This window comes from Podarcis gaigeae (genome assembly GCF_964106915.1).
Source record: "Podarcis gaigeae genome assembly, chromosome: 7".
In the NCBI taxonomy this organism is placed as follows: domain Eukaryota; kingdom Metazoa; phylum Chordata; class Lepidosauria; order Squamata; family Lacertidae; genus Podarcis; species Podarcis gaigeae.
In genome coordinates, this window is record NC_139683.1 from 57,155,058 (window position 1) to 57,167,416 (window position 12,359).

At 40.3% G+C, this 12,359-nt stretch overlaps 1 protein-coding gene across 4 annotated transcripts in view; it reads left to right on the forward strand.

The window, feature by feature from the left end:
• The window catches only part of NFATC1 (nuclear factor of activated T cells 1), a 129,830-nt gene that overhangs the window by 77,802 nt on the left and 39,669 nt on the right, over nt 1-12,359 (forward strand). For all 4 annotated transcript variants that reach the window (XM_083746903.1, XM_083746901.1, XM_083746900.1 and 1 more), the window contains exons 7-8: nt 6,805-6,860; nt 7,851-7,983. In XM_083746903.1, the coding sequence (XP_083603029.1) occupies nt 6,805-6,860; nt 7,851-7,983 (189 nt within the window). The remainder of the gene's footprint in view (nt 1-6,804; nt 6,861-7,850; nt 7,984-12,359) is intronic.

Consider the following 12,359-nt stretch of genomic DNA (forward strand, 5'->3'; position numbering starts at 1 on the left):
TGGCTGAACTCCATTTGGTAAAAGATCTTACATTCTCCGAGATCTTTCCATTGGTCTTTCCATTGCCAGCAGCAGTCGCAGTTTGAGGGGCAAGTGGCCAGAAAAGGGTCAAGTTTCAGATTGGTAGTCAAGCTGCAGTTCACGTAATAAACTTAAGTGGGAGAATATCCCTCGGTCACATGCCTTCTGCATAATGTTGTTTTCTGCAGCTGCCTATCTCTCAGAGTCCACCATACCCATTTCACTTGCTTGCTGCATCCATTTCTGTGTCTGCTCATTTGCAAGGCGCTTGGAAAGCCTCTGCCATCGAGAGGGGCTAGAAACATGAGAATTGTACAGTTTGGAGCACAAGAGTTAATGGAAAGGTCACTTGTCCCTATTTCCGGGAGTGGTGCTAGTTTTATAAAGGGGTCCCTGGCCACTTACCAGAAAGAGATATCTTTAGCAGGGAGTTTAATCAGATGATGGAACCATTGCAGTGCGGAATCCTTTCACGAGCACACAGTAGCAGTGACGTCGCTGGTAGGAAATACATTTCAGATTTTCCTAACGCTGCAGCACAGGAAAAGGCAAAGATAGTATGGGATGCATGCCATCCACGTAAGACGGTATCACTGTTACCGAGTCTTGCCATACAGTATTTCGATGAGGGCTATTAAGGTCAATATGTCCCTTAGATACTTGTGTACAGTTTCAAACGGTTTGTTCCACATAAGCATACTTAGAATCACAGCCTTGCAGCATAACCTTATGCATGGTTACTCAGAAATAAACCGCACTGGATTTAGTGGAGCTTACTCCCAAGTATGTTTAGGATTAGAGGCGTAGTTTACACCACACATTTGAAGCACTTTAAATAGACATGACTTCCCCCAACGAATACTGGGGAGTGTCGTTTGTTAAGGGTGCTGAAAGTTGTTCACAGAACCACAAATCCCCTTCTCCCACATTCCAAGAGTGGTTTGTTGGAAGCCACCCAGAGTGGCTGGGGCAACCCAGTCAGATGAGTGGCATGCAAATAATAAGATTATCACCATCATCATCGTTATTTAACAATCTGTCCTTCTTCACTGGGAATTCTGGAAATTGTCACTCTAGGAGGGGAGTATAGGTCTCCTAACAACTCTCAGCACCCTTAAACTGCAACTCCTTGAATTATTTGGGGGAAGTCGTGCTGGTTTAGCTTCACAACCTTACAGTGAGGTTGGTTGTGCTGAACCTGGATCTCCTCAGATCCACTCCCCAAGCCCCGCCTCCCAGGCCACCACGGATTGGCTAAATTTGAACAAAGGGTCTAGCGGTGCCCACAATGCTCCATGGCGACCAGGGAGGCGAGCCAATGGTCACAAAACAACATGGCGAGGCTCCGTGGGCTTTTGAGGTGCTGTGGTGGGCCGCAACTGCCACTCACCATGGAAACGGATAAGCGGCCATTACTAAATAGGGTGCGTGCGCCCCCCCACACAATCCATTATTGGCATTTCAAACCCCAGAGTTCTACTGGAATACCAGCAGAGTTGAACCCCAAACAAATGGTGGACCATTAATGGGGAGAAAATGGGAGAATTCCCAAATCCCTAAAAAAAAATACCCAGAGTCTCTTACACTCACACTCCTACACTCCTTGCAGATGTTCAGAGCCACCTCAGCCCAATTTTGTTCTAGTTGGATTAGGAAACATGGTGCCCTACAAAGTGTACTGGACTCCAGCTCACACCAGCCCCAGTTGGCATAGCCAATGGTTAGGGATAATGGGAGCTGTAGTCCAATGGGAAGTATGGGATGTTGGAGAGGGGTAGTATCATTGGTGGGGGACACATCATGCTTCTTCTGGGGTCGTTTGTTCACCTTTGTTCCCTACGCTGCACTCAGCTCTCACCTGTGAGAAGAGAGATTACTTGCGCCAGATCCATATTGAAACATCCTATACTCCTCTGTAAACTGTAGGTACCACCTTGCACTTACTTTTTCAGTGAATTATAGAGTTAGAAGGGACCTTGAGGGTCATCTTATTCAACCCCCTGCAATACAGGAATCTCAACTAAAGCATCCATGGACAGAGGGCCATCCAACATCTGCTTAAAAACCTCCTCAAAAGGAGAATTCACCACCTTCTGAGGCAATCCGTTCCACTGCTGAACAGCTGTTGCCGTCAGAAAGATCTTTCTGATGTTTTACTGGAGTCTCCTTTCTTGTAACTGGAATCCATTGGTTTGAGTCCTACCCTCCAGAGCAGGAGAAAACAAGCTTGCTCCATCTTCCATGTGACAGCACTTTCAATATTTGAAGATAGCTATCATAGCTCCTCTCAATCTCCTCTTTTCCGGGATAAACACAACGAATTCCCTTAAACATTCCTCATAAGCCTTGGGTTCCAGACTCTTGATCATCTTGGTTGCCTTCCTCTGTTGCCCCTATTGAAATTAATTTTGTTAGTTTGGACCCAGTTGTCTATACTGAATCCCAAGGGCCATCTAGTCAACCCCTCAAAAGTTCCTCATAAGACCCTTGATTATTAGGGTATTTACCAATAATCTCAGTTTGAAGTCTGAACATGTGGTTAAAGTATTAGATCAACAGCAGCAGAATTCAAACCCCAAAATTTAATAAGAGAAACATAATTAAGCAAAATGAATTATTTAATTTGATATTTTTACTTTGTTTTCTATAGCAAATATCCACAAAGCTTCTTAAAAAACCCCCCACAAAAAACATAAATAGCCATTCCTAATAGTTTAAAGAAAATAAAGCTTTAAGCTCCCCTTTGTTGTTGGAAAAACTGCACACAAATACTAAATCAAATCAAGATGCACAACATCAGCAAGGTAAAACATGTTAGGCACTTGAAGAGGCAACAATCGCTAAGCATCAAAATCTTGCTTAAATAAATGTGTTTAAGTTCCTACCTGTACACTGGAAGGGTAGGAGCTTGACAAATCTCCTAAAGGAGGGGTTTCCACAATTTTTGGCACTACCGTAGAAAGCCCCTGGTCACATACAGATTAATTAACAATTTGGAAGCTATCTGTATGTATAGCTTAATAATTTGGTACTATAAATTCATCACTACTCAGCCACATTGCAGGCAATTATTTTATCTAAATCTTTGAAAAATAAAGGCAGGCTATGTTGTCTTGAAATTAGGACCTAAAAGTGCTGTGTTCATATAGCAACTAGTCGATGGTTTGTCTTGATGGGAATGAGTAGGCTTCAGGTGGATGCCATCTCCTCTCCTCTTTCAGTGTTGCTGCCTTGGCTTCTAATTTCAGGTAATCACATTACATTGAAACCTTAATCTTTAACCTTAACTATGGTTTGTTGAAACAATATAGTTTAATAATCCATGCTTGATGTTTCATGTTTCCAACAAACCATAGTTAATGTGATTGGTACTAAGAATGGGATAAGGGTTTTGGTAAGACTATGCACACTAATTATGTTCACGTTAACTGAAGCACAACCTATTGCATTCATATTAAATATATTATTTCATCTTAATTGAAGCATAATCCATGGCACTCATTCAAGGATTTAGCCTGTTTCCTCTGAAACCTCTTTTCCCACAGACTCTAATAAATGAGAAAAAATGCTAAGTAAAATTAGCAACAATATCTCAATAGAAATAACTGAAGTGGTGAGATACACAAAATATATTTTTGCTCTTGCTGCTGCTGTGTTAGAACAAGCCCACAATGCCTTTTTTATGTGGAAATCTTCTAGATGGGTGTGGTGGGGAAGCCGTTTCTGTGACTCATGCTGCAGGGAATTCCCTAATGGTTTTGGAATATTTTTACTTTTTGACTTCTGCAGAGTTTCCTTTTTAACTCCGTAGAGAGCAGTTGATACAGAGTGAGTTACAAAGGCTCATTCAGCGCTCAGCCATTCCGTTTCAGAAGCCCGCTTATATTTTTAGGAATTCAAAACCAGCCTATATAGTAATGCAGTAGGTGTGCAGAATTGGCCACCACTGTTATCAATCTCCAAATGCCAGAGTTTCTGACTGAAGCTCTTGCCTTCATGCAAGAGAACTAATTTACCTCAATCCTCCTGTGGAAACTTCCCTATCTGTTATGCCGCAAGGAAACATGGCAAGGGTTTGGCGGTGGTGTTTTAAAATTGTAAACAGTTCTCATTGTTTGGATATGGCCACCTAGTCTCCTCACACGCAAAAAATAATAATCGTGTTTCTTCATAACGGTGTGCTGTTCTTTAGAACATGCACAAGTGCACATTCGAAAGAGTTAATTGTGGTTATTTTTGGTATTGTGCCAACACAAAACCTGCCACAGACATGTTTTAGAAACACAAGTCCTGTTAACCCTTTCACATGTGTGCTGAAAAGAAAGCACACACACTAAAATGTGGGGACTTTGATATAGAAGTGAATGTGTGAACGCACACCTCATCTGCATTGTTTTCTTTAGTGCCTTTTATTGAAAGCCCATTAATGTGAAGGTGGAAGCCTCAAATTATATCAGTGGCCTTTGCTTCTTCTGGGATTTCCCTCCCACTCCCCTTTCAGCTGTATAAACAGGAAAGCTTGACTGCTGTTTAGTGAGTCTGTTTCCCTTAAAGAAAAAAAGAGAGAGGGAGACTAATGATAGGCTTCACAGTGTTAGCAACAATCCCACAATGGATATAATCTTAGAATTCGTCTGTTTGCAAACAATTCAAGAATTTTGCGTTCAGAGACAAGCTATGAACTATTTCAGTTGTCTATGTGCGTCTTTTAAAATTCAGTTTTGAAAATGCTGTTTAAGCTTTTGGGCAAAAAGTTAAACTGTAAAAGAAAGAAAGAAAGAAATCAAAACAAATTTAATGCCAGGTTTTTAAAGGGTCAGATATTAGATTAATTGCTCCAGTACAGAAAGTAACAACACCTCACTGAAGAAACATTATGTGTTCCAAAAAAAAGTTTCTGGGGATAGATGAGAGGAGCATATATGAGTGGTTTGCTAGGTTTCCGTCTCCCTTTCTTTTACACACACTATCATCATCAACAACAACAACAACAAAGTCCATTTGGAGAGAATCACTTGAGTGAGTTAAACTTTAAAGGGAATGCCTGAAATGTGTCTGTTTCAGCTTTATGTTATGTCTGTAATTTGAATTATTTGCATTTTGGAAAGGTATAAATTGCTCTGGTGTACTTTTGTTGGACTTCGGCCAGGCAGGGAGTTGCCTTCGGCTGTGAGTCAGCCAGGCTGATGCAGATGTGGCAGCCTTACAATGGAAACTTTTGTGGTGTATCACTCCTCACTCCTCCGGCACATTCTGACTGGAGACGGCATCTAGCATACTTGGGTAGGATACTTGGCAAATGTTGTACTGACATAAGACCTTTTTCTCCAGTATAAGCAAGTCTTTTAGCATTTTGAGACCCCTAAAATTTATTCCATCCATTCCCAACTTTTCCCCCCTTAAAAAAACAAAACAAAATTAGCTGATCCAGATAAACCTACAAAACATGTTTACTGTAAGAAGTTGACGTAGTGCTCTAAGGTTTCTCTCCTGGAGTTGATCCCAGTCCGTGGGTGTAGAGATTTCCCTCTTGGTTCACCAGACGTAACATGAGGAATTGCCTGCTTTTTTCTCTCTCTTTAATTATTTGTTTTTTTAATTCTTTGCTTTTTGGTCTCTGCTTCATAACAGTTTCTCCTCCTTATGTTTTTGTTAAATGAAATGTCACTAACTCTTATTGAGTCATCTGTTCCCCTCAACTTTTCTGCAGCAGCTAAAGTCTGGACAGTCTCAAGAGAATTTTGTATTGGAGCAACACTAACTCTTGCTATTTCTCAGATAGTCAAAAGACTCGATACAACCCCTTCCTTTAACGTAACACCTAAAAAACTTTCATGAACAGACACACATTTGTAATCAGCCTAAAAGGAAAAAAAGGAAAAGTAATATACAGCAATGGCACTGTAAAAAATAATTGAAAGATTTGATGAGTTGGCCGGAACTGTAAAACAGAATCCCAATTCAAGTAATTAATCTTTCAGAATAGATTGAACATAGAAAAAGCCTGAAGCTCTAGTAATTCATTTACAAAGCTGAAAGGACTACAAACTCTTAACCAGCTCAGACGGTTCTAGGTATAGCATTTTCATTCTATCCTATTTTCAGCTGTGATAAAACAATGGGTGGGATCTAGTCTGTGCCCTTTGCCCTTAATAGACTTCTCATGTCCAGTTTCTCCTTTTCTTTTCTATGCCCACAACAGTTCTAGGACACAGGTTATCTAGAGAGAGAGAAGGATCATCATGACTGGAGCAAAGTTACTTAGAAAGCTTTATGGCTAGATAAGAATTTGAAGCCAACTCTCCTAAGTCCAACACTGTAGCCTTGGGATGGGGAAACCAAAGGCGCTCCAGATGTTGTTGGATTTTAACTCCCATTGGCTCCAGCTACCATGGCCCATCAGAATCATAGAGTTGGAAGAGATCCCAAGGGTCATCTAGTCCAATCCCCTGCAATGCAGGAATCTCAACATGTGGTCCCCTACTCAATTTGAAACCATACTAGATCCTGCTTAGCTTTGCAAATGTGCTAGCACTTTTATTGCTGCAATTTGTCTTTCCTGTACATCCTGCGAAATGTTTGCTAGGATCATCTTGGAAGGCTGATTGCATTGGAGAATCAAAAACTACAAAAGAAGCAATGTGCCTGTTTCAACTTCATCCTCTCTGTGCGATATTAAATTAAGGCTGTCTCAAAAAGGGAGATCCCCTTTTCATTTCTGACACCTGTGAATAGATAACGGTGTAGAATTAGACAACTTCTTTTCTTGTTCTTGTTTTTTAGATGGTCATCACGTGTGGGAAATGGAAGCCAAAACTGACAAAGAGTTGTGTAAGCCAGTAAGTATCTCCCCTTTGAGAAACATCATAATGTCTCTCTCCCTCGTGTGTGTGTGTGTGTGTGTGTGTGCATGTTCATCACTCAGCTGGCATAATATCAGTACAATGTGCACCACTGTATGTTTGTGTATGGATGTGGGAGAGACACTCTGAGTGACTGTTATGGATAGATGAGAAATTTGAATCAATATGCATTTAAAGCCAAATCTAACAAATTTACACTTTCTGAAACAATATGCAAAGCAGAACTCAGCAATCCGTTTGAAATCTGCAGTTATCTTAATTTTGTGATGTGTAGGAGTCGACATGATCAATGTGTATACAATTATGAATAGCATGGGGAAAATGGATAGAGAATTTTTTTCTGGTAATCCAGCAAAGCAGAATGTTGGAAGATTCAGGGCAGATGAAACATAGTACTTATACGACAGATAGTTATGGAATTCATTCCCACCAAAAGTGGTTAGAGACACCAACTTGGGTGGCTTTGAAAGAGAATGAGACAAATTCATGGAGGATAAGGCTGCCAAAGGCAACTAGCTAAGATGGGTATGTTCTGCGTCCACAATTGGAGGCTGTATGATTCTGAATACCATGTGCTGGAAGCCACAGGAGACGACAGTGGTGTTGCATAAGGTTGGCCACTGTGAGAACAGGATGCTAGACAAGAAAGGCCATCAGCCTGATCCAACAGGCACTTCTTATGTTCTTAAGTATATACAGCAATAAATAAATACACACATATTCGCATCAGGTGCATTTTGTACTGAAATGCATGACTGCAAAAACAAACCAAAAACCCTCTCATTGAGTTGCTCGGATTACCCATGGCACAGGACACTGTAAGAAAATTCAAATGTGTAGGAAATACTCTTGCAAAGCTCTGGAGGCCTATCCCTAAAGTTTTGCATGAATGTGAGTAGCTCCGTGGACCTTCTGTATTGTTTCATCTTTTCAAAACAAAACTTTATTTTAAACATTTTCTTTTAGACTTCATTGGTGATTGAGATTCCACCGTTCCGCAATCAGAGAATTACGAGTCCTGTCCAAGTTAATTTCTATGTCTGCAATGGAAAGAGAAAGAGAAGCCAGTACCAGCTTTTCACCTACCTTCCTGCTAATGGTAACAACATATTTCTAGCTTCAAGCTGCAGAGAATAAGTATTGTATTATTTTTTTAAAAAGCAAGACAAAATGATTATAATAACTGTGCAGCACTCTTTTAAATAGCAAACTGATGATATGTCAATGTGTGGAATAATCTGGGGCAGGCAGGGGAATGTCTTGTGCAAAATAATAATAATATCATTTTGTTGCTTCAGTAGACCTCTCTGTAGGACTTAATTTTGGTGCAAAATAATACCAGGAGCACAACAAAAGTTCCTCTAGGTCATTGAGATGTCTGTCCTGCTTCTCACAGTCCACTACCACTGTGAACTACTTGAGTAACATCAAATGTAGAGAATAGATCAGTGTTTCCCAAACTTGGGTCTCCAGCTGTTTGTGGACTGCAACTTCCATTAACCCCAGCTAGGAGGACCCATAGTCAGGGATGATGGGAATTGTAGTCCAAAAACTGCTGGAGACCCAAATTTGGGAAACACTGGAATAGATGCTACTCATAGAACCTGGAGTTAAGAAGGAAATAGAATATACTGACATTGTACCTGCACAGCCATTTCCCTTCTCATCAGGCCTAAGTGGAAATAGAGAGGTCAGCCTTGGCAAAGAACAAAAACACCTGTTTGTTACTGCACCCCAGAATGTAACAAAGTTATGCGAGTAGCTTCATGGACCTTATTTATAAGCCATTGTTTCATCAACTGATTCACTCATCTTTTAAAAACAAAACATTATTTTAAACATTTTCTTTTAGACCTCATTGGTGAAAATAAAGCAGGCTGTTTTAAAGAGGAGACAGACTACCCATTGTGTGTGCACATGTGTCATGTTTTTGCAGAGAAATTATTTTGCTTACTGAACAAATAAATACTATGGATTTCATGAGGGGAGAAGACATTTTGTGCTGAAAAATCTGTAGCAAAACCTGAAATTCTTCAAACACAATTACCTGCCGTTTTAATTTCACCTCATTCTACTTCAAAGGGAGTCCTAGTTTTTAACATCACATCGAAAGGAACAGCATCCTGTACCTTTCCGTGGTGTAAGAGGTATACTATTGTAAATATGGTAAATCCATATTTCAGAACCAAAAGGCTATAATCCTTAAACCTACATACATATACACACATACAATTCCTGAGAGAAAGACATTCCCACAGAAGTCATTGGGGCTGCTCCAGAGGAAGTGGCTTGAGGGCTGGAGCCAAAATATACTCAAGGAAAAGAGAATGTGAAAATAGCAACCATAATCATATACAGCAGTGCCCTGCTAACTGTGGGGAGCCTTTGTGATGGTTGAACGGGACCCAAATATTATTTGATATACGTATTTGTCTGTGAAGGTTGCGGATCATTATGGTGAAAATGAAAAGTGTATTAACTGCAGTTGATTTAGGCAGCAGATTTCTAGTGATCCGTTTTAATCCTGCTGAGGTAATGTGACTTCCAATATATACAATGGACCATGGATCTGCAAGATAAGAGTTCATGTCCTACTTCAGCCTTCAGATCATGGGTGAAATTATGCAAGTTCCTATCTCTCAACCTCATTTTTCCAACTGCAAAATAGGAAAAGCAACTTATCTAGCAAGCATTGTTCTGAGTGGGATAAACAAAGCCTGTGAGAGCCATTTTACAACAAAGGGCTGTTTCCCACCTGCCCAAACTCTGTCTTGTCAAGGGTACCCAAGGCCTGATCCTGACACAATGGGGAGGAGAAAGAAAGGAGGATAGGTTTTTTTCCATCATCGGCCCATATCATGCAGGCCATTCCTTTGTGCTCCATAGCACAAAGATCTATGATGTTGGCAGAGTGCAGATTAAGGGTACAACAGACCTCATTCTCTGAGTCCTCTTACTTGCTTCACCATGGCAGCAGGGTCTTTGACGAAGGGCTGTGTGGTCTAAACATGGCAGAAGCCTGTATCTTCCCATCATTGTTTAAGCATCAGTCTCTAGGACTGTATAGTGGGGAGGTATGGCATTCCTACTACCTCACCACACTCTGCTGTTGACCCAATGGAGCCCAGTCCTTCTGGGCTGAACTGAGTGAAGGCAAGTGAGCTCTAAAACCATGTACTGGAAAAACAAAGCAAATGGCGCTACCCCCCATGATGCTTGGCGTTTGCCACCCATCATATTGACAGGAGTTTTACTACTAATAGCAATGAGTAATTTTAGATCATACTCCCTTAAAATCCACCAATGTGAAAGTGAATTGGTTCCTAATTTTTTATAGTACTTTCAGTAACCAACATCTGTTTTAAAACTTAAATTTAAGGCCAAGTGAAACCATTCACTCTGCTTTAAAACCCATGCCAATGGTATGAGTGTCAGTTAAAAGACTGCCAAATATATTTTTCCAGATAACAATGCTTCTTTCTTTTTCAGTTGCTTGTAATCCCTTCTGGCAGTGTCCATTTTTATTAAATACTGAGGGCCTGGCTCAATCCATTTGATATTCTAATCTCAGTGTCACAGCACTCTCTAATTTCCTATCAATGCCCTCTCAGCGGTGGTTTTATGGCTTAAAACTTTTGTGACAGGAAGCAAGGACAATGAACTAAAAACTCAGAAAGTTTATGAAAATACTTTATTGAATAAATAAAGTTAGCATTATTTGACCTGAAAAATCACCAAAGATGCCTGAGAAGCTGGACAAAGTGGTCAACTCTCTATCTTTCAACTGAGCAGGAAGCTGCCAAGTTGTGATGGGCCTACTTAAAGTTGGATCTTGCAACCATTTTTTCCTCATATGCAAACAGTATCAACCATTACAGACTCATGAAGAGACTCATAAAATGCTATTCAAAATAAACAGCCATGGCTGGGCCAATTCTCAGGTTGTGGCATCCTAACTTTTCTAAATGTGATCCCAGCTGTCCACAATTCTGAGAATAGGTATCAGGCCACTCTGTTTATATGGTGGCAAAAAGCCATTTTAAATGGAAGAGTGCTGCTTCGTATCATTTACTAAGGGCTCAGTACTCCCTATTGCTGCGCTATACAGTAGCTATAGGGGCGGGATCGGGGAGGAACTAGCAGATAGTGACTCGTCAAAGGCAACCATGTGAGTTCATGGCTGAATTGAAATCTCAGCCAGAAACCTTCACCCTCTTAACCACTATTCAATTCAGAATTGCTGATGTATGCATGCAACCACACAGCTGTCCATATCATGACATGGTCTGGGTCTGCACTGGCCCAATTCCTACTGGGTGCAATTCAAATAGTGGTTATTGACCACTTCTGCTAGCGTTGGGCTCTGTTGCCTGTTCAGTATCTATAATTATTCATTGACTATTTATAGTGATAGTTTTCTAGTGGTATTTAAGAGCCATGCTGCTTTTTGCTTTTTTCGCATCCTCCACCCACTGTTAGCTCACTTTCTAAACTGAAATATTAAGCTATTTTTACTAGGTGAAAGTAATAAAACCAAGATGCAATATATTACAGCTTCCTTTATTGTGACACAGATCTGTGTTTTTATTGCTGCTCTCCTGAGATGTTTCTGCTTTAAACTTTCATGCTCAGTTGAGCAAACTCTTTAACCTTGCTGGGTTAGCAGAGCTGTCGGATGGCAAAGGGGGGGGAGGGCCCGAGTCTTACAAATGTCATAAATATTTCTTGATATCAAAGATGACTAAAATATACCCATATGTTATTTCATCAATATCGACAACAACAACAATTGTATTATTTGTACCCCGCCCATCTGACTGGGTTGCCCCAGCCACTCTGGGAGCTTCCAACATATTCAAAAACATAATAAAACATTACACATTAAAAACCTTCTCTATACAGGGCTGCTTTCAGATGTCTTCTAAATGCAATTTCTGGAATATAGTTACAGAATTCACAGTTAATGGACAATAGAAATATTTTAGCTTTGTAGCTAGACTCTTAACTCTATGCAAATGCTGGCATATATTCTAGATTCCACTGTACAAGTGGAGATGTAGAGAAATCATATACACAGTTTGAACAATACATGCCGCATAAATTTTAAATGGGAGGAAGATGTTATGAAAATAATAATGTATATGCAATTGGAAAGTTCAGGAACCTGTTAGAGATTCCAGATCCTGTTCATGGATCCTCTTGTCAGCATTTCTATTGCTCTGTCTTTTAAATGTAAAACCTTAACCTAATGTGCATCCTGAATCATATAAGCCATAGAACAAACCCTTGCTACAAACAGCAGTGTTAGCTCTCCACTCTTATCATGGGACTAAACAACATGAACCACACAATTATGGGCTTTTTCACCTGCACAGCCTCTAATATGATATATGCCATCATCTGCCAATGATGCAATCTGCCAATCATTTACACAGACGAGACAGATCAGTTTCTATGCCAAAGGATAAATGGACA